This window comes from Topomyia yanbarensis, chromosome 2 (assembly GCF_030247195.1).
Source record: "Topomyia yanbarensis strain Yona2022 chromosome 2, ASM3024719v1, whole genome shotgun sequence".
Taxonomy (NCBI): domain Eukaryota; kingdom Metazoa; phylum Arthropoda; class Insecta; order Diptera; family Culicidae; genus Topomyia; species Topomyia yanbarensis.
The window spans coordinates 94685870-94709066 of record NC_080671.1 but is presented as its reverse complement, the minus strand read 5'-3'; the positions used below and the strand labels follow the sequence as shown (position 1 = coordinate 94709066).

Here is a 23197-nt window from a genome sequence, read left to right as displayed (position 1 = left end):
CCTTTCCTTTCACAATCGTCTACTTTACAAGTATCTTGGAATAATTCAAACGGAACTTCGTTATTATGCATCTTTTCTTGTTCATTGATTTCAATATTTAGAGCTTCTAACGTTTCCAGTGATGAACCATAATATTGTAGTTCAGAATAATCCTTACTTACTCTTTATACTAAGAAGAAATCTGTATTTTGAATTTTTAGAGCAACCGACTGTACGCTCCAGTTTTGCGAATACAAGTCAATTTATTTTTCATGATGAAAGCATTCATTTTCCATTTTTTCGACACTCATGAAATTCCGCAAAAGAGCAATGTTTGTAAAAAAGAAGATTATTATTACGAATAGCTTTACAATTTAATCCAACTTCTAATCCATTTATATGCAATATTTCGAAGATGTCATAAATATTTCCAATTTACAATTCTGTGCTACGTTAGGGAGAATCAATAAACAACTTTAAATAAACATTGTATATCGATCATTGATTCGTATTTTAAGTAACTTTTTACAACTTATCATGACATTAACTGGAAGTATTTATGATTCTGATTTGCTCTAATAATATTTACAATTTGTTTTGGACATTAACATACGACTGCTGGTTTGCTGGGTGGTGTGTGAGGTGGGCGAAAATCCCATGAATGAACGACTCTTCAGCTTAATTTGGTATGGGCAGCCCTAAGTTTGCGCCGCTAAAACAACAAAAATTATCCATAAAAAATTGAAAAACGATCCATAAAAAAGTTGTTCATGTTCCATAAAACAAAACTGAAAATCCCTAAAACAGTTCGAATGATCCATAAAAAAGGGTGATTTGATCCATAGAATATGTAAAATTGAACCATAAAATAGTCGCAAAAGAGCACTAAAATAGTAATAAAAGAGCAATTAAAATCAACCAATGCCCCATAAAAATATTGGAGGTGTTCAATAAAATGATACATTTTGCACCATAAATTAACTGACATTGATCCATAGAATGTTCCATAATATCGACAAAAATGTTCCACGGTATTACAAAATGGAGCAATAAAATGTTAGAAAAAGTTCCATAAATTTGATGAAAATGTTTGCTAAATATTTTTTCTTGGTCTATAGAAGATTTAAAAATGAACATTAGAAATGATTCATATATCGAACGTTAAATTATGGTTCATGAATATTTACAAAACGATCTATAAGAAAAGAAAATGTAAAACGATCCATTAATATGTGCTTATGCACTAGAAAAATTAAATTTAATTAATTAAAGCGAATTTTTTTCTATTCGAATTAATACTAAAGTATATAACATTTGGTTGAAATTCCAAACTACAACAAACGATGCATACATTATAGTTAGAAAATTTATGCTTCCTATTCCTTAAGCATAGGGAAATTTCTGTGTGGCCGCACTCTTAAACCTGTAACTCCGGAACCGGAATTCCAATCGACACAAAATTCAATAGCAGCTGATGGGAAGGTTGTACCCTTCATTTGAGACTAAGATTGGGCCAATCGGTCTACCCTTCTTTGAGAAAAATGAGTTACATTTTTGACACATACACACACACATACAGACTTTTTTCCGATCTCGACGAACTGAATAGAATAGCATATAACACTCGGCCCTCTGGGTAACCTAATTTTCATAGTGATTGTATAACCTGTCTATATGAGAAATAAAAAAATAAAAAAGTTAAATCCTACGTACGTCGCTGGAGAAATCAATTTCGAATATACAGTGAAAATTTCAAAGCGATCAAAAATCATTTGCTCAAGTTCCATTTCCGGCCAGCTCTAAAAAAATGGTTTCGAGAAAAGGCCAGTTAAAGTTTTTTGATAACTATGCTAAATTTCCGTATTTTCACGTAGTTTCGTGATTATTTTAAATAATATAAAATTTAGATTTTTTTTAAATAGTAGCTGGTCTAAGCTATAATAATAATATTGTAATAATATTGTTCAAATAATCGAGTTTATGTCGCTTCAAGGACTACGGAAAATCGAGTTTGGCCTGTAATCCAGTACTGCAGGGAGCGACATGTGAGCTGCTTCAGAGTGTGCATTTGAAAAAATAATTAATTTTTATGCGTGTGTGTGCGTTGCGTCAATCCATGGCGGTTGGTGTTTTGATTTTAAAAAGTTGCGAGATAATCTATGGCGATTTATAGTAGTCAACCTAAATGTAATTCTTCACTATTGATATACACGCTGCAGAACATGCACTAAGTTGATTGTTTTAGTTTCAAACTGGAACCGGTTTAATAACAGTGTAATTTATTAAATATTTTCATTTGGCCATTAGTCGATAAGGAATCTTTAACCTAAGAGAGAGAGAGAGAGAGAGAGAGAGAGAGAGAGAGAGAGAACAGATAATTTAACCAAAATTGGGGTACTAGACAGTGAAATCTATGAAAGACACGTTGTTTTCAATGAATTTTATAGCGCTTCTTCTCAGAGGACGATTACTAGTTGCCAATTATCTTTCGACAATGAAGATCTTTGAAGGTGGCTACCCGGATAGAATTTTACAATAGCATTTACCCTACAAACAATCATAAAACAATAAGTACTATAATAATTACTGTTTAAGCATTGTTAGATGCGGAGTTCTCACAATAGATTTACGATAAAATTTCATGTAACAATAAATTTTACTGTTCAGCAAAAAACTGATACGGTAAATTCACATTAAATTTGACTGTTTTTGAGAAAAAAATTTATGGAGAAAAATGATTTTTTTTATGTTATGATACATAACCACCCCCTTTTTACTGTAAAAGTCTATTTAACATTGAAATTTACTGTAAAAACGTTCAAGTTTATTGTGTTTGTATTGTAGCATAACACTAAAACTTACCGTAAATTATTGCAAAATTACTGTACTGTCACAGTGTAAATCGTGGATTGGTTACTGTACATTTCTATTCGGGCACACTCAATAATATCTACTATCAACAAAGCCATGCTTCAAAGGGTTGGATGTAAATCGTAACTTCATTCGTGTGATGCTCACATCTAATCATTTTACGTTTTATGCGCATCTTTACCGTATTAAATATGCCGTATGAAATCATTGTACTGGCGGCGAAGGATACCAGAACATTGAGCATGTTGTTTGGTCGTACACAGTATATCGCGAAGCAAGATCCCAGTGAGTAGATTCTATTCAGACTCGGGAAACATCAGTGCTTGATTCATTTCGAAAGATTCGTGTTCCTCTTTACAGGAGTCTTATTTATCATTCATTAAAACCAGTATCTGTCAAAATTAAATTGCCTTTTTCTTTTCGTATTCTCATTCTATGCTAATCACAAACCAATTCGATTGTCCCATAATTTCAGTTTTGTTTAAAAGTCACGCCACAGCTGTGAGAGGCGCTAAGAATATAGAAAACAATCCAATGAAATATACTGAAAAATAAAAGATCACAGTAAAAGACAAAAAGCTAGTACTCATCAAGATTTAAATGATGATAATTATTGTTGGGTCACTTGTAGACAAATTACGCATTTAATAGTACGTTTGTCTTAAGAATAGTTTTTAACAAATGTAAAAAAAATGAAACTTCGGAACGTTAGGAAAAAAATAAAATTAGAATATGCGAATTATTTTTACCACTATACTCTTTAATGGGAAAACGCGACTGTCGGTCAACATGATCTAAAGACCTGTACTGTAGAACATCACAACCTCTTTGCCTAGTTATCGATATCGTTTCTAACCATTAGATGTGCGATGATTAGTAATTTCTCACGCTGACAACTATCCCATCAGCGTCCCAGCAGGGAACATTGATACAATTATCCTCCCTGCATGCACTGCCCCACCCAGCCGTAGTTGGATGGATGCTTGGTCGTTATTATGAGCAAATATTCCGCCTTTCCTTCATTTTCACACTTGATAGATGTTAGCTGGAAACGGCGACATCACTCACCGGACTGTAGAGTCCTGTGCATTATAAGGCCACTTGTGGTTTGCCAGCACGTGGTACGTATGCATGTTAATATCAACATAGATACCGGACAGCACCCAACACCCTCCCTGTTCCATACCCCCCGACGACGGCAGAATTGGCTAGGCTACGGGAACACATGATCAAAAATTAATCTTGTCGTGACGGGCGTGGAAGCTGTTAGTCATGTCATGGGTGAAAAAGAATTGTGTCGGGAAGCATCGTTTTGAATTAGATTGTGTTGACAGTGATACAGCGGAGTCGCGTGTCACTGATGATTTAAGCTTGTACGTTGTAGTATGTGGAACTTGTTGAAATTTACTACATTGGGAAATGCTAATTTTATAGCTGTTATCGGTATCGTTCAGATTTTTTCCGAGTGGACAACCGTTTACAGAACTGTCACGTGGCATAAACATTTTGGCTGGTTTTTATGTAACAAGATGGCACATACAATCAAGAATTTGGCGTTTATCAAAAGCATGTTTCGCTATATCACAGTAGCCAGGCCGAATTTCAAAACTCTTAAAAAGTCACTTTGTAGTGATTATTAAATCAAGTAATATGGCATACCTAACTCACCTCTAAATGGCGTTTGTCATAAGATATCACAACAGAGTGACGAGTATATTTACTATGGTAAAACATCTTTTCTTTTCGAATTTTGGCGTTTTATTTTGTCCTGCATTCTCCCGTGCACGGCAATGGTAATACATCCAGAAGACCCGGTAGTCACAGTACGAATGATTCGTGCGTGTTTTGACATAGAAGTAAAAGAGAACCAGTGCTAATTCTGATTCGACCGAATGTACAAAGTTAAGTATAGGGAAACCCGAAGCTATTCGGACTTAGCTAAGCAAATCGCCCTTTAAGGTGGATAGATGTGAAAGAATTTATCGATCGATGGTCCTAATTGTTAGTTTGAATCCTCAGCTTCTTTATTAGAAAAAACTCCTGAAGGTGCAAAAAATTAAATAAATTGTATTAAAAAAGTTAATCTGGGTAATCACAGCTATCTATTGTCGCATCATGTATTTTCTTTGCTGTGGTGTGTGCAATCGTGTTCGCAGCCGCAAGCCGCTGAACGGTGGTTGATGGAATAGGGGGTCCGAATGACCCCGTACGCTCATTTCGCACAAAAGTGGTGAGCGTCTTGAAAATATCACTGTTATCACCCAAACAAAAATCATTTCATAAGTTAAGAACCTTTTACTTTCCGAAACACTTACTTGATCTTTTTTTCACTTTTATTTGCAACTTTACGTTTTATTTGGTTTTACCATCATAATGATTTTTGTTTTGATGAAGGCAAAAATAACTAAACACGTTGCTTACGCTTTCTAAAATAAACTGCAGAATGAGAATCATCTGTCAAAATTAATCTTTTAGAATGGCACTTCCACGCATATGTACGACAGTCAGAAAGTCTTACGATTTTCTGAGAAATCGAGGGGGTCCTCCTTCGATTTCTCAGGATCGACCCCCACGGTTTTTGTAGCCATGGGTCCCCCTAAGTACAACCGGCGTTACATCAGTTGTTCATTTCATTTATGATAGATCACATATTTTATCATTTTCAATGCGCAATTAGATTTTTGGAATTAAGTTTATGCTGACAATCAGCAAATCAAACGAAATCGTTCTATATCCGTTTATATTGATCGCGATCTCATCTATATATCCATTATTTTTATTTCCGCATCGTCTTGTATCACGAGCGCTTAAAATGAGATTTTAGTACTGGCAACAAATTAATCATTGAACATAAATATATGCTTCAATTGTGCCATCAAACCATTCTCATAACATATCCGACCTTAATAAAATCCCATCACACACCCGCGATCGACAGTATCCACGTGAAAAAAAACGCAGAAGGCGTTCCGCTTCACAGCCCCTTTCCGTAGATCTAAATAAAAAAACAAAGCATCCAGCAGTAAATCGCGGTTGGCTTCTGGGCTCGTCGTAAAAAAGACACACATCTGATTACATCTCGATGCGGTCGACACAGCAAAGCTTGCTTTGCTTGTTGCTATCCGACCGGCTTGCGGTCGGTGGGCCAGGCCACCAACCAACCAACGCCCTATTGTGGCGTTTGTGTGATAGCGCTTGTCAGCGAAAAAGAAAATCACACGCATCATCATCATTGCTAGACTATTTTTTTTTTCTCTTCGTCCTCTTCTGATCCTGATGATTTACTGCTTGTTGGTAAGCACGATTTATATGACGGTTCGGCCTGAACTCTCCGATCGTGTCGTGTCGAAATGACCCACGGTTAAGCTTGCTTTCTAGAATTTTAATCTCTTTTTTTTTTGTCACGCACCAGCACCGTGGGAGAATTATCCTCCCGTTGTTGGGTGGTGCGTTGGGGTCGAAAAGGATAACCACAAGTAAACTTTTAAAGGCATTATACCGTTCACCCAAGCGGGACGTTCGCGGGAAGGGATGGGACAGTTTTCGGTTGGGTATGTTTGCCGGGTATTTTGTTAAAGTGACACGTTGAATGATAAATTGGTTTGGATCCTTTTTAGTCTTCCATTAAAGATGAGTTCCTTTTGATGTGAGTTTGTTCAAAATGTGTCGATAATTTATTAAACCTTCGTTTTAATCTAAAAATATCCTAAATATCTAAAATCCGACTCAATGCACCTAATAGTGAGATTAAACCATTTTAAGATAATTTATCACATTTTTATTGCATTTAATTGTCATTAGCTGATGATAGAAACAAGACACGTAATAAAGCAGTAATCACTTCGAATCCCGATCAAAAAGGATTTTCTGTGTCTGTATAAGTAGTTGAAGCTTTGTATAAGAATTATTAGTCTGTGAATTGTTTCAGGTTCCTTCTTAAATATTAGTCGGAAGGATAATTTATTCGCAAAACATTTACACTTTGCATGATTCCGAATGAACTTTTGACCATTACAAGGTTACTGGTCAGTGCTTCTGCTGATTTAAAAAATGTTTCTTTATTAGATTTCACACAAATAACAATTTATTCATGAGATCTCTACCACTAGACCTTGGCAATTGATTGAGCAAATTCAAATAACACTTGTGATGGATAGTATCGGAATAGTTCGATCTCACTGTTAAGTGAATTGAATCGTTCTTTCTGATTTCCCAACTATCTTTATTTGAATGTAAAAAATATTCTGATAAATTCTTGCGAAGATTATAAGCCTATGCGACGTACAGGTTCTGAATTGAAGATTGAAGAAATAGATTGAAAAGTAGGTGTTGGTGGTACATTGACAGTGTTGACAGAATTATTAAGTTTCTGTGATTAATTGAACCCTTCCATCTGGAAATCTAATGACATTTTTTATAAAAAAACCCTAGCAAGTTACGGCTTTCGGCAAAGTTGTTAACCCTATTCCGAACTATTCCTTTATGGTATTGGTTATTTATTTTTTGGGAATGGGCAGTCTGTATGACTGGAGGTGCAAGAAAGTACAATTTTCAATACTACTTGTCACGCAACTTTTAACGTTGTGCGGAAATCTGAGAAGCTACCAATTGCTCCCATAATTTTCACAATCCTTTGGATTTACAAAAGAACTACAAAAGTGATATTATCGGATGCTCTTGTTGGATTATTGTTCTTACGAGCTACTACACGGAAAAAAATCCGTTCATAAATTCATGAAAACAAGATCGTGATTTCGTGAACTGAAGGATTTACGAAAACCATGACCAAGTTCCTGAAATTATTAATAATAAACCTCGTATTCATGAAACTATTTTTGTTTCCAAAAATCTATTTCGTGTCGACAGGGCCGTAGATAGAAAATACGGGCCCGGGCGGTCCAACGTACGGGCCCCTACCACTGTATATTGCCCGTGCATCACAAAGTTAAAGTTTGAAATCCATTGTACTTACTGATATTATGTACCTATATTACACTGAAATTATATTGTTATGTACCAGTTTTTTGCTCTAGTTGTTTGTAGTGCCAATGACGGTAAAAACGGAGGGCTGGTACTACTCTATAGTATTTTGAATATGTCTTCGTACGTTTGGGCGACTTTGAAGAGTAATTTTTCGTCAATAGTATTAGTAAAAGTAAAGAAATGGAAAGATTGAAAATGTAGTACATAATTGCAAAAATTATAAACATTATCTAAACAAAAAAAAATCAAAAATTCCCTATTTTCAATTGCACAAAAAACAAAATAAAGGGAAAACTTTATATTGAAAGTGTGTACAGAAAAACTAAAAATCGCAAAATCAACCACTTAAACAAATTAAAGTCAATTGTCAAAAAATGTATAATCGAAAACAAAAACCAAAACAAAACCTGTAAGAATCGTTTAAAGAAAACAGGAAACTGAACAATCAAATTGCAAAGATTAAAGAAGTCGAATATTGTTGAACAAATGTTGAAAATTATAAAAAAAATCGGCAGATGTTGAAAATTTTTGCGAAGCAATGAAAATGAAAAAAAAACAACTAAAAAAATACGAACATTGATATAAAATAAAAATGCATAAAACTGAAAAGCTCGAAAATAATAAATTATATTCAACATTAAAAACAAGAAATATTTAAAGCAATATAAAAGTGAATAAAACGTTAAGAATACATAAAGGCAGAGTAATAGATATAAAAGACAAAAATAAAATAAACACGAAGAAATTAAAAAAATGAATTGAACAAAAACGGACAAAATGGAAAACAAAAAATAGTATAAAACTAAAATGGTATACCATAGAAAAACACAAAATTGAAAAAAATAGCAAGAAGAAATTGAACAAATAGATTAGATCATTTAAAGAATGGAAACAATATAAGATTTGAAACTTGACAGAAATTCAAACAACAGCCTAAATGTAAAACGAAGAAAAATGCGCACAATGGCAAAAAAATAAATCTAATGTTTTCTAGAAAAATAAAAAAAATGGAAAAACAAATCTATTGGAAAATGGCCAACAGAAAAAAGTACTTTCAAAATTGGTTATATGGAAAAATGAAGAATAACAAAAATGAACAAAATGAAAGATTAAGGAACATGTGTAAAAAATAAAAAAATAAATTAAAATAGACTAATTTTAAAAGTTTGATGGAATGACAAATAAAAAAAAGGAAAAAGCAGGGTATTAAAATATGAAACAACAGAAAAAATAAAATAGAATGAAAAAATTGCAAATAAAATGGAAAAACTCAGCAATGACTATAAATTAAGGTAAGTGGTATGGATAAAAATGCAAAAATAAACAGCGTGAAAAGCAGGATAAAATAAAAATATGGCAACAATGGAAATAGATAAAAAAAAAGCAGAATGTTGAAATTGCCGATATACCACGACTTGCAGCCTTCATCAGTGTTTGTATCAATATGCCTTCATCAGTGTTTGTATCAATATGCGAAAGACATCAAAAAAGAAAAGTGTTTAATATAACATTCCACTAAGTCGCTCAAAAACAGTGCTTAAAAAAATTGAACAACGAAATTTTAACAACATTTTTTTTTTTTTTTTGTTTTATTTCTTATGTTGTTCGTAGCACAAAATATATCATATATTATTCACATTCACCGCAGAGTGTAATGTTGTGGTAGAGCATTTAGGTGTATTTTTTCGCATTTGTGAAGAGTTTTGTTGATTTATGGGGGGCAGTACTTCACATCCTTGAATATAAGCAAAAAATCAAAAAGCATCAGCCACTCCCGCTGTGAAGGATAACCCAAGCGAACTGTGCTCTGCTCTACAGTAAACACACGCGGGGCGTAAAATAACACTTCAGTGTTTTTCAAGAATCTTTGTGAGGAGCAAATAATCCGTTGATTCATTGAAGTGAAGGTCTCAAAAAACTAGTGTGGCAACCCTAAATAGAAGGTTAAGAAATTTTCTTTTTCTTTCTATTTACTTTTGATAATTACCCAGCAGTTGCGAAGACATGACAATAAATCAAAAAATCGATTTCATATTGACGAAATTTGAAGACAACCTCATGACTTCTAATCAAATCATTAATTTTTTACTCCTAGCAAGTCAGAGTAGCGTGATTTATGTTCATGATTGAAGGATCTTAGTCACGATTTTCGTAATTTCCATTTCGTGGTATTTTAGTCTGGAGTGTAGTGATTCATGTTCATGATCTTAGTATACTAGTCACGATTTTTGTGTGAGTAATGTTATTTATATTCATGATTTCAGGACCTTCGTCACAATTCTCATCATTTCCATTCAGGTTATCGTGATATTTTAGTCACGAGTAGAGTGATTTATGTTCATGATTGTAGGACCTTAGTCATATGTTTTGATATTTTTGTTATAAATAGTATGATTTATGTTTTAGATTTTAGGATCTTAGTCACGATTTTCGTAATTTATTTGTGCGTTATCATATTTTATTCTTTCAAATTTGACATGTGGAGTCATGTGATTGATGTTCACGACATCAGCCGTTTTATTATGATATTCGTAATTTTTCTTCACCTTATTGAAATTTTTGTGTTAAAAATTTAGGTGTCTTAAAATAGCTCTAACTTAAGAAGTATACTTTGTATTTCAAATCTTTTAAATCCATTGAATAGGTGAGAAAATTTTTCATTGAATAATGTCCTCACATGTTTCAGTTAATTAGGATAAGTAACCTTTTCACAGTAATTTATTTAAAATTTACCAATTTTGATCGAATTTTTGTTCATTTCATGAAAATCTTAATAGTTAACATCACCATTTTAATAATTCAGATTGTTAGTCTTGAAGAGCTGCATAATTTGTTCTTTGACACTATACACTTATCTCTTCTTGTTTTTATGTGTTTGCGTCATTGAGCTTTGATATTTTTATCTCATTTTCACTAATAGTAGCTCTTATTGAAAAAGTATGGCACTTTTTGTATCTTTTCTTATTTTTATTCGAAAGCCAGAAAAATTTTGCAGAGAAAGATGCATTAATTGCTTTCAGTTAAGTGCATTTAATATTCTTTTAGAAGTAAATTAGTTTAAAATTTATGATATTTTCAGCATTTTCGTTAATTTACTTAAAAAAGTAAATAATAAACATCACCATTAATATCATCAAAATAATGTATCTCAGCAAGTTCTACAATTCTTTCTTTGACTCCATTAAATTATCTGTTTAAATTTCGAAGCAAAATCAGTTTATCACCTCACTTCATATGCAAAAACAACGATTTCGAACCCACTCCATTGGTGGTGAGGTCAGGCTATGTTAACTATTAAATTGCATCGAAATGAAAAGTGATAATGATAAAGTGTCAAACAACAAGTTACAAAGAATGTTAAGGGACACCAAATGAACAACAGTAACGATAAATTTAGTTAAATAATAATTAAAATAATTACAAAACTCTCCAAAAAACGCTAATTTTGAGATATTTTACCAGCAAAAAGTCATTCAGTACACTTAACTAAAGAAAATTTGTACATACGTCGATAGGAACTTTTCTCAGCTTTCCAATGAATCCTTGGAAATAACGATATAAAGCATATTTTTTTAGATTAGAGTATTTTAGATAGGAATATAATGTTGAAGAACTAATTATGAATCGTCCTAAAACCCAACTTTTGGTTAATAGAAATCGCTATAATCAATTTATTATTTTGAGAAAATTAATAAAAACCTCATCAAAAACGCCAACTTTTAACCACTTTACAACTTAATAGTAATTAAAACTTATTAACTGAAAGATATGAGAATACCATTTAATAGAAAATTTTCTCACCTTTCCAATGGAACTAAAAGATTAAAAATACGAAGTATACTTTTCGAGTTAGAGGTAATTTAAGATAAATAAGTTTTTTACACAAAAAGTTCAATAACTCTGTAACGGTTGAGATTTGATAGTATGTGTAGAACGATTTTTTTCTCCAAATATTACAGTCAATCATCCCTCGAGAGGTTCTTAATCATGAACCAAACACCCTGTATATACTATTCTAGGATTATACTAAATTATATAAAAAGAATAAAAGAAAGATTTTTTTGAAAGGTCTAAAGACAGTTCTCCCTTAAGGTTCAACTGAGAACGCCTGAAAAAGCGGCCATATTGCAAAACGAAAAAAGAAGTTTTTTCGCAAACCATTGGAAATTTTATCATGAAATGAATCATTGTATACGGGGCATTAGTAGAGTACTATTGATTGATTTTCGTGAAGATTTTTGAAACGGTGCACAGTGTTTCAAAACGTCGATTTCGTGCTCAAAATTAATAGCGTCTAAACCGTTAACTTTAGAAGTATAGTTTGTTCGGAGAAGTTGTTGCCCTTATGATTGCGCATCCACAGGAGAATATTGTTAAATGATTAATTCACATGTAAGTGATGTATGAAATTCATTTCCTGAACTAGTTAAGATAGAAACTTGATGTCTTCGGCAAAGTTATAGAAAATGTTACTACAAAAGAAATTGCTGAAGACATAATATATCTAGCTTTAACGGTTTAAAACTTACAGAACATTTCATATGGAAGACCCATAAAATTAGTTTTTTCATAACTTTTTTAGACATTCTCCAACCTTCTTGAAATCTTCTACAAAGTTGTTTGTGGTATCTAATCACATATTTTGCCGAACAAAGTTACTTCCTATCTGTTGAATTTAAAAAGATATTTGAAACTTTGCGATATTTGTGGGATTATTTCCACCTTAAATAACAACATCATAACATATTAAAAGTATTAGCTTTTTTACTTTCATATAGTGGTCCGATTGTTAGTCGACGCGATTACTTAATCATGCAACTCGAAAACGCATTGATTCACGTAACTGATCCTGTATAAATGTTTTTCGTTGCACTAGAGAGGATACAGTAGGATTCCGTTTTTGGCAACAATATATTTTTTTTCAGTTGCCAAAATTGGAACCGTGCCAAAAATGGAACCATACCTTGAAAGCTTTTATTTTCAATTTGTGACTTCATAATTGTTACAAGAACATTAATTATATAATAATATGTGAAATGGAATGAAATAATACAAAAAAATCAGTAAATTTAATTTTATTCGCTATGCCCACCTCCATAAAATTTAGTAAATATGACACCTATGTTTGGAAATAAAGTCAAAAGTGATATCCATTATTACAACAAAATGGGTATTGAGCATTTTTTTAAAGATTTACTATGAACAAAAACAATGTTGCCAAAAACGGAACATCCTTGTTGCCAAAAATGGAGCATGCCAAAAACGGAACGTGCCGAAAAGGGAATCTTACTGTATAATACAGTTGATGAGTAATAGCAACATTGTCGCAGAGTTGGCGTTTTGCTGAGACCATTCAAAATTAATATTTATGACGAATATCACGATAATAGAAGAAAACTAGTCAATAAATTTATAATGTTCAGACTTTGCATCTACCAGTGATATAAAATGAGGGACGAGACAATCGATCAATGGCTGTAATGTTTAAAATGTGTTTCAATTTACTCGTACTTTATTTGTATCATTAAAGTTATTTAGTATGTATGTATATAAAGTTTACACTATTCGTATGTAAACATAATTATATGCATTTATTTTTATTTCAATCTCAATACTCCCCACGAGTTACTTCCTAAATCTGCCATATTTGTTCACATTGCTCGTTTGGAACCGTTGTTTTGGGTTCGATTGGAACTTTTGGCTTCAGTCTTCGCGCATCTCTATACAATCATCTCTGCAATTTACCATAAAAAGATGAAGCTGCTTATCGCAGTGCGCCCGAATATTTCATTTTATGCCACTATGGGGGCATATTGTTTTGAACATAATTCTCGGATCACATCGAACAATCAGACCACTATATGAAAGTAAAAAGCTAATACTTTCAATATGTTATGATGTTCTTTGCTCCTTTTTGCTCCTTAACGAGTTATTTAAGGTGGAAGTTATACCAAAAATATCGCAAAGTTTGAAGTTTCTTTTTTTTAATTTCAATTATAGAGGTTTTAACCTTAAGGTCATTCGCCTCTTCGGGTTAGAAAAATCTCTTAGGAAAAATTTCTAACCCTATGTGCGGGGTCGGGACTCGAACCCAGGTGCGCTGCGTACATGGCAATCGTTTTACCAATACGCTACGCCCACTCCCCTTTGAAATTTCTTTTTAAATTCAACAAATAGGAAGTAACTTTGTTCGGCAAAAATATGTGATTAGATACCACAAACAACTTTGTGGAAGATTTCAAGAAGGTTGGAGATTGTCTAAAAAAGTTATGAAAAAACTAATTTTAAGGGGTCTTCCATATCAAATGTTCTATAACTTTTAAACCATTAAAGCTAGATATATGATGTATTAAATAATTTCTTTTGTAGTAATATTTGCTACAACTTTGTTGAAGACACACATTCTCTATCTTAATTAGTTCAGAAAATAAATTTCGTAAATCACTTATAGGTTAATTAATCATTTAACAATATACTCCTGTGGATGCGCTATTATAAGGGTAACAACTTCTCCGAACAAACTATACTTCTAAAGTAAACGGTTTGGCGCTATTAATTTTGAGCACGAAATCGACGTTTTAAAACACTGTGCGGTGTGAGAAAAAACTGCTTTTTTTTCGTTTTCCAAGGTAACCGCTTTTCCAAGCTCTCTCAGTTGAACCTTAATCCAGTAAAACAGTTGAACCAACTAAATCTAACTGTACGGATCAAATTCGTACATTAGGTAGCTAAATGATCCAAAATCTCCGCACAAGTGATGTTCCTAATTAAAATGCCTTGTCTGATGTGCACTTAGCAACTCTCAAAACTACACTCAATGTCCGATAAATTTTCCCCTTAAAATTTTGCATGTTTATGACAGCTTATATGGTCGTTCGGGGACGAAAAAAAAAACACTGTCTCACGTAACTCCGGCAGCGTGGAAACGATAATAAATGAACGGAAAAAGGATGTCATTTGCGATAAGGCACCCACCAGAAAAAAAGTAGAACGGAAAATAAATGGTCACACTACGAGCTAACGGGAAGAAAAACAATCATTTATCACTGACACACCTCTCCGGTTGATGATGGCTGCCATAATGCTCCGGGGTCTTCCCAGGCTATGGATATTGAATGCATCTATGTGGGTGTGTGTGTGTGCGTGGGGACTATCCCAACTCCCATAAAACTTCATATTTCGGCCGCACAAACTACTTACTCGGTGGTTTGGTTAGCCGAACGATCATCTCGGGGCATTGTCACCAGCAGCAAGCAGTCCACAATCAGGACAGGAGTGTGGTGTCAGAAAAAGAATCCGGGAAAAAAGATCGGAACCGATTTGCATTGTCCTTGCGGGGAAAGTTTGCCACTAAATTTTATTTATGGGAAAAGCAGACAACGAATGCTTATCACCAGCATCGGGAAACGAACGATAAAAGGCTAATTCTTTACGATGCAAACGGTCGGTGTGATAGATAAATCATATCTTTTCACAGATCTACCAAAGTTTGCATCCTCAATTCGGTGAAGTTATAATTTTGTTTCTTTTCCGCTAACTGTCAAGGATTTAACGCGGCTGAATGCATCCCTAGAACTAAACTTGCCAACGGAAAATCAAAATGGTAGAAGTATGTGCAAGAGGAGAAAGATTTACCGGCTGAACTTTACTAATAAAAATCGTATCGGTAAAAGTGGTATCCGCAGCGAGGAAAAGGGGGGGCGTAACTTTTTTTTCCATCACACGATCTCATTCAGCAATTTATGCATTATGGTGAACAAACTTTTGCCATTTCTCTAACGCGACGAAGACGACGACGACGCCAACGGTGGCGTGAGACTACAATAAGCTACCGGGTTGAGACATCAGGTGGAATAAATTTAGGAGGAAAGATAATGGATTGTCAAATAGGTACGTGTCTAAGTAAGAAGAAATTAATAGGATTTAAGCGGAGACACTGGCGGATCTAGGGGGAGTGTCCTGCAGGTCCAGAACCCTCAACTTGTTGAGAAATTTTAAATTAGTTTGAATTTTACATTAGTTTCAAATTCAAAATCTTTTCAAACCAAATTTGACCACCAATACTGTTTTTTGATTAAATGAGATTTTCACGTCGTACGTATTGTACAATGTTCATTTTAACGTCGAAATTTCGAGCCCCACCCGAATTTTTATTCTGGATCCGCCCCTGAGGAAAGGGCTAATGTTGTTACGTTGAGTCAGAATGTAAATCACCGTACATATTTTATTCGTGGAAAAACAGCGATGAAGCGATATCTACTATGTACGGCATCATTCTAGCTACTGCTCGCATCAATAATCGCTTTGTAGGTTTAGTTCGCTTTATGACAGCTTTCGTCGCAATCGCATCTATTCAAACTGTCGGGGGTTTTCAAGTACCGTTTAGTATCAGCAACAGCTCGCTTCAATATTCAGTACCCGAGCAGAAGAAAATAACTGCGGAATACTAAATATTGGTATCAATACCATCGACTGTTTACCACAATATGGTATTAATGAGCTCTACATAAGAGGTAAAATACCAAAACAAATAACACAGACATGTTCTACAAATAACTATTTGATAATAAAACGAGTTATTATAATACCTGAATAATAATAAAACATTTTTGAACCTTCCAGTATCAAAATTCACTCCATGGAGGTATTCAAGAAGGTATTGATTTGGTATTTGTAAAAATCACTGGAACACATAAATAATACTAAAATAAAGCATTATACCTCATTGAGGTATTAAGCAGGTATTGAAAAATGTTTTTTTCAATACCTGCCTAATACCTCAATGAGGTTTAATAATCAACTAATACAAAGTTTTGGTATGAATACCAAAAAATAGTATGCTTGGGTTATTATCCAGTTATTTTCTCCTGGTCGGGTATTGTTACTATAGCGCGAAGTTCGCGGATTTTTCGCATTCCCAGATCATATGTTCACATCACCTATTATCATCCTACTCATTTTTGCCAGTGATTAGTGCAGCGTTTGCTATCTTTGTTAAACCCATTCACTGAAATGGTAGGGTGCAATGTAGCATCACTCTGGATTGAAGATCAAGTAATTAACGAAATAATGTGGCACTGTGTGTGGCCTTCTCTTTAATAAAATAATAATCGAAACATCACCTTCAGAGCCGTACTGTGGTCTTCAGGCGTCCTTACCAGTGTCCCAGTTTTGCGCTCCTTTAACTTTGGTGCTACTTATCCACACTTATCCCAGTGGCGTAGTAAGAAAATTTTTCGGGGGGGATATGATTTTTTTGGATATTTATGAAAAAATGTTCAAAAACATTCTGAGCAGGAAAAAAATGTTCAAAAACCAACTCAGGGAACGGGTTTGGGTAGTCATGGTAGGAAAGCTGGCTGTTGGTATAGAATTAATGCTCTTCCCCTACGATGACAATCTGGGCGGCAAACTTCAGACTGTCTAATTTACTGAGCCCTTCAGTTCCCTTGTGCCATTCAGTACCACTTCCTCGTTGAGCTTCAGACTGGTTCGCGAACTACTCGGTCTAGTCCCCGACGATAGATCTAGCCTACTCCGACGAAAAGTTCCCCGGCGAGAGATGTTCGAGCCAACCAGCCAGGTGCTGCGTTCAGTTCGGCGATTCCGGTAGAGTAGGGCATCCGGTTTGCTGGAGCCCCGGCGCGACTGGTGGTGTATCGTCGCGGTCTACACGGTCTCGTTCCCGGCGGTGAATCTGACTGTAAGCTGACGAAGAGGTCCCAGACGAAAGAAGTTCTCCCGATACCGATTCTTATTTGGTTTCAGTACTACAACTTCTTGAGCCCTTTGGCTCCGTAACCGGTGCCATTTAGCACCGCAACTCCTTTAAGCCATTTAGTTCTCTTCTTGGGCCATTTAGTACTACTTCCTTGATGGTCCATTCAGTCCTCGACTTGTTCGCGAACAACTCGGTCTAGTCCCCGACGATGGACCTGACCTACTCCGACAGAGAATTCCCCGGCGAGAGAAGTTCTCCCGAGATCAGCTAGGTGCCGAGGTCAGTTCGGCGATTCTGGTGAAGCTGGGTATCCGGTGCACTGGTGCGCCGATGACCCGCGACTAGTGGTGTCTCATCGATGTCTAATCAGTCTAGTCCCCAGCGGTGAATATAGCTTACGCTAACGGAAAGTTCCCTGGCGAAAAAAGTTTTACCAATATCGATTCTTCTTTGGTTTTCGCTATTTTTCTATCGGAACAACCGGTGGGGAGCCGTGGTCGGTCCGACGAATTCGCATGGAGCGTGACGTCCGGTTCGCTGGCGTTTCGACGACTCATACTCGCTGCTCTGTTGCAGTCTACTCGACTAGTCCTCGACGGTGGATCTAGCTTATACCTGCGGAGAGTTCCCTGGCGGTGATTGCTCTCCCGAAACCGTTGTTCGATGTCTATTCCGCTGTAAGACGGTCATGACATCAGCGGTTCTCAACCTTTTTCGTACCACGGACCCCTTAGATATCACACTGGGTTGCTGCGGACCCCCACAGATAAACATCAATTTTGTATGCTATCAATATGTTATTTTCAATTTGTTAGGAAACAAGATTTGAAATTTCAATATGCACTCGGAATATATATTTTTCTTCGCAGACTCCCAGCAATGACTTCGCGGCCCCCTAGGGGCCCGCGGACCTCAGGTTGAGAATCACTGATCTACATCATATCTCTGTTTACTGCGTTCCACGTCTTTACGTCGCTTGTCATTCTGAAAGCTACATTATCCGGGTTGATGCCCGGTCCTCCCGTTTTAAGTAGCTCCCTGCACGTCATTTCAAACCTCGGACAATCAAAGACTCTCCTCGGACATTCAAAGACTTTCCAGTGTCTCCTCGACGTTCTCACACTCCAGGCACAGTGTTGACGTTGCGTACCCACACCGATGAAGATACTCCTTAAGCATCCGTGGCTCCGTAGGAGCTGTTTCAGGTGGAAGATTATCTCTCCGTGCTTTCTATTAACCCACGTCGACAGGTTTAGATGAGCCGGTAGGTCCACTTTCCTTTCTCCGTATTATCCTATTCCTGCTGCTACATCACCATCGAATCGATTCTCATGATCTTCCTCACGTTTTTTTTTTCTGACGTTTCATTGATTGTAGCACTTGATATCCTCCGTCAGGGTACTGCAGATGGGGATCATCTCGGCGTCAAGGCATACTGCCTCCGGTACGCAATCGCAACTCGTACGACCAGCAGTCGAAGCGTCCTGTTCAGCTTTTCGCAGTTTCACTTGGTTTTCAGCGCCGCACCCTAAGCAGGAGCCCCATATCGCAGTATCGATGACGAAACACTAGATAAAGACCCGACATTTCGCATGTGTAATCAACGTGGTTGTTTAAGCTCAATCAGTCGTCGATTGTCACTCCCAATTGCTTCAGTGCACGCTTCGACGCATTCACATGCCCTTCGATGGTGATCTGTATCCGCTGAACCGCTTTGCAGTTGCTGTCCAACAACAACTCCGTCTTGTAGTGAGCTATTTGCAGCTTGACCCGTTCATCCAGCTCTTGATCGCATCGAATGTCTCCGTCAGCGACACCTCCATTTCTTCAAGTGTCTCACCGTTAGTGATACATCGTCCACGAAACCAACGATTTTCACTTTCCTGGGCAGCCGCAGTGTTTAGACCCCACACTGATAGAATATATTCGTAAATCGCTAGGAATTAATTTCGTACAAACAACTTTCATAAAATATACTAATTTTTCGTACATACGATGAATCGTTCGTAGTTCTATCGAAACACTTTTATTTTTTATTATGAGTTTTTCGTGAAAACCACGAAATGACTTTCGTTGGCTTATTACGAAACAGCTTCATTCAGCAAACGAGTCGTTCGCTGTTATATACGAATATCTTTATAATATTTACGAGCACCACTCGTAAAACCGTACACGTCAAAAGAGCAATATGGAGCCATTGTTGCTATACGTCAGATAATTGTTGTTGTCTGACTATTTAGGAGTCGTATCCGTGTCCGCCGGTTGCAGGAAGATTTCCTGAACCTCTTTCGCTTCCAGTTGATTCAGAATCTGGAGCAGTACAGAATAAGTTGAGCCATCGCTAACTGCCCGTTGATTTTGTATGAATAATTTGAGTTTTTCTCTGCCGGATCAATATCGGTGCTGTCAAACATCGATCCTAAAAGATCGAATGCGACCAACGAAATCGTTTGTAATATACATAAACGTTTATTAAAATAAACGAAAAATTTCGTTTCTTTCACGAAAAATAATGTCGATAACTTTCGTGCAATGTAAACTAAATAAGTAAAATTTACGAAAACTTTCGTTCATCAAGCGGCCATTTCTTCGTACCACAATAAAATCGATTTGGCCACATCGATTTTTTTAAATAAAAAAAAACGATGTTGTCAAGCATCGATCCCAAAAGATCGACTGAAAACAATAAGAGGCTAATAAATACGAAAACTTTTCTAAGATAAACGAAAAGATTTCGCGCGACCAACGAAATCGCTCGTAATATACACAAACGATTATTAAAATAAACAAAACATTTCATTTCATTCACGAAAAATAATGTCGTTATCAACGATAACATTCGTGCAGTGTACGTTAAATGTGTAAAATTTACGAAAGCTTTCGTTCACCATACGGCCATTCTTGTTTGAAATGAATGAAACTTACTATTTACAATGCACGAAAATACTCTGTTGCAGAAAACGACGAATGAATTCGTGCATTGCATGATCGATTTCATTATATTTACGAATTTATATTATCAGTGCATCGTACATCCCATCCCAAAGTGATGGACAAAGAATGGAGCCCTGAGTAACGCCCGCCGCGACTCGCATTGCCTTCTGCCCTTTTGTTCGTCTGGTACAGCAGTGCTCTCAGTCAGTCTCTTCAGGATCTGGCTCATTCTTTTAAACCACGCTGCGGCATTGGTCTATTCGAGGCTGGATGGCCCGGTGACTTCCCTGACTTTGGCAGCAACATCAGTTTCTGCACCTTCCTCATTTCGGGGATTATCATCGTCTAAAGATTTCAGCAGTAGCATCCTGAACATGTACGAATATGCCAAGATCGCAGCTTTCAGCGCCACGGTGGATATTCCATCCGGACCGGGGGGTTTTCTTTGTTTTTAGTCGCATAGACGCTTCTTTGAGCTCGTTGTTAGTTGCTTGTCACTCGGCCGTGTTTTCTCCTTCTTCTTCGCCGTACGGTGTCGGTGACCAGGTAGTTGAATCGTGATTCGCGAAGAGACCCTCAACGATTATCTTTAGTTTGCCCGGGCATATTTCAGCTGGCGTCGACGGACCCTCGTCTTCGTCATGACGACTCAGTACGCGTCCCCCAGGGATTGGCGTTTATTTCTCAGCACAGCTACTTATGGCAATTGGCTTGCTAAGCTTGATCTCCCTACCTTCTAGATACGTCGCTTGCGCTCCTCTCTCACTCTCCGATTTTGCGCTCTGAGCCCGCCTTCTGGCTCTAAGACAAGCAGCGTGTAGCTTACTGAGTCACTCATTTAACCAGTAAGCTGCACGCCATCTACTGCATGGCCCTAGTTTTCGTGACATTGTAACGTCACAATCCTTCTTGTTAGATCAGCCGCATCAACGTACTTGATTTCGTTGTTCGCCGAAGTAACTCAACAAAGAGGTTTTCGTTAAAGGCTTTCGTCTTCCACTTTAGCTTGCCGCCCGTCCTTCTTCATGCTGCAGCAGGGTTCCATTGGCCGATGCGGTAGCGAATCGCCTGGTGGGCTCTATGAGGATACTTCTCTCACACTCTCCAGTCCAAGTTCGCCGTCAGTCAAGGACTACAGAATGTGGCGAAAATTCTCTCGGTACCGATATCCGTTTCGTGAACCATTAAGCTCCTAGCTCCTCGCTTCGCCGCGATCTACTTGTTACACTCAAGTTTTTTTACGAGGTTTTTTGTGCGGTATTTTTTTACGCGGTTTTCATTTACGCGGATTTTGAAATTTACGCGGTTTTTGAAATTTACGCGGTTTTCATTTACGCGGATTTTGGAATTTACGCGGTTTTCATTTACGCGGCCTGTATCCCCCGCGTAAAAAAACCTGAGTGTATAGTACTCGGCGGTTGAGCTAGCCTCCACACCAATTCCCACGAACTAAACATTTTTGTGAAATAACCGTTAGATTTAGCTCATTTGAAAATTTTTAGTTCCAACTGTGACCGCATAGAGGGCGCCAACACTAGCTTTTCATAGAAGAGAGATAGAATATCTAAATGTTCGGAAGAATTATTGAAAAATGCCTGCTCTACAACTTTGTAGAAGACACCTAATATCTATCTCTTTCCGTTGAAAAGTTAGTGTTGGCGCCCTCTATGCGGTACAATGTGGAACTAAAATTTTCTAACCAAAACATGACTCGTATTATTTACTACAACTCTTTTGAACATTCTATTGAGCTAAATTCACCGGTTATTTCACAAAAATGTTTAGTTCATGGGAATCGAGTACTGATACACAACCATGCACTGCTAGGCCCCATAGAAAACTGACTCAGACATCACTTCGTTAAAAGTTAAATAACTTCTTTTAACAAAACCGGATTGACAAGCAGTCTTCGACAAAGCTGTAGACAATTAAATTATCTTTCTTATTTTCACTTATAATGATAATACGATGCATACAGTGCCATCTAGTGGCAAAAATGCGAGTTAGTGGGTTTTCTCCATGTAAATTGTCGAAAAAATCTCATACAAACTTCAGGCACGTTGGTCCGGTAGCTAGACTTATCCGATTCGCTTCAAATTTGGAACAAGTACTCCTGGTGGGACTAGGAATCGACTCAGGGGTGGGCCGATAGGGGTCATTTTTTCCTGTCACTCTAGTACACAAGCTCTTCCGAAGTTCCCGCTTCATCATTTCCCAGTACTGCTCCACCGGGCGGCAGCTCCGGACAATTTGGCGGATTCATGTCCTTTGGAACAAAATGGACAGAATTGGCCTCATACCACTCCAGGACACTTTTAGAATAGTGGCATGATGCCAAATCTGGCCAAAATAGCGGAGCTTCGTCGTGCTGCTGCAAGAACGGCAAAAGGCGCTTCTCGAGGCACTCAGATTTGTAGATCTCGTTATTTACTTTGCCCTTTGTCACGAAAGGCTCACTACTCAGTCCGCAAGAGTGGATGGCCTACCAAATGAGATATTTGAAGGCGAACTTCGACATTTTCTTCTTCTTAAATTTGTCGTCCACATAGAACTTGCTCTTGCCGGTGAAAAACTCCAACCCCGGAATTTGCTTAAAATCGCTTTTTATATATGTTTCGTCGTCCATCACACAGCAGCCATATTTTGTCAGCATCTTCTCGTAGAGCTTCTGTGCCCGAGTTTTAGCCGTCGATTGTTGCCGCTCATCGC

The 23197-nt window shown here is 36.7% G+C and overlaps 1 protein-coding gene across 1 annotated transcript in view; it reads right to left on the bottom strand.

Annotated features, from left to right (window-relative positions):
- Nucleotides 1-15071, bottom strand: part of LOC131679595 (follicle-stimulating hormone receptor-like) — a 72933-nt gene extending 57862 nt beyond the window's left edge. Inside the window, exon 1 of the mRNA XM_058960335.1 lies at nt 15034-15071. Within this exon, the coding sequence (XP_058816318.1) occupies nt 15034-15071 (38 nt within the window). The remainder of the gene's footprint in view (nt 1-15033) is intronic.
- Between the last annotated feature and the right edge of the window lie 8126 nt (nt 15072-23197).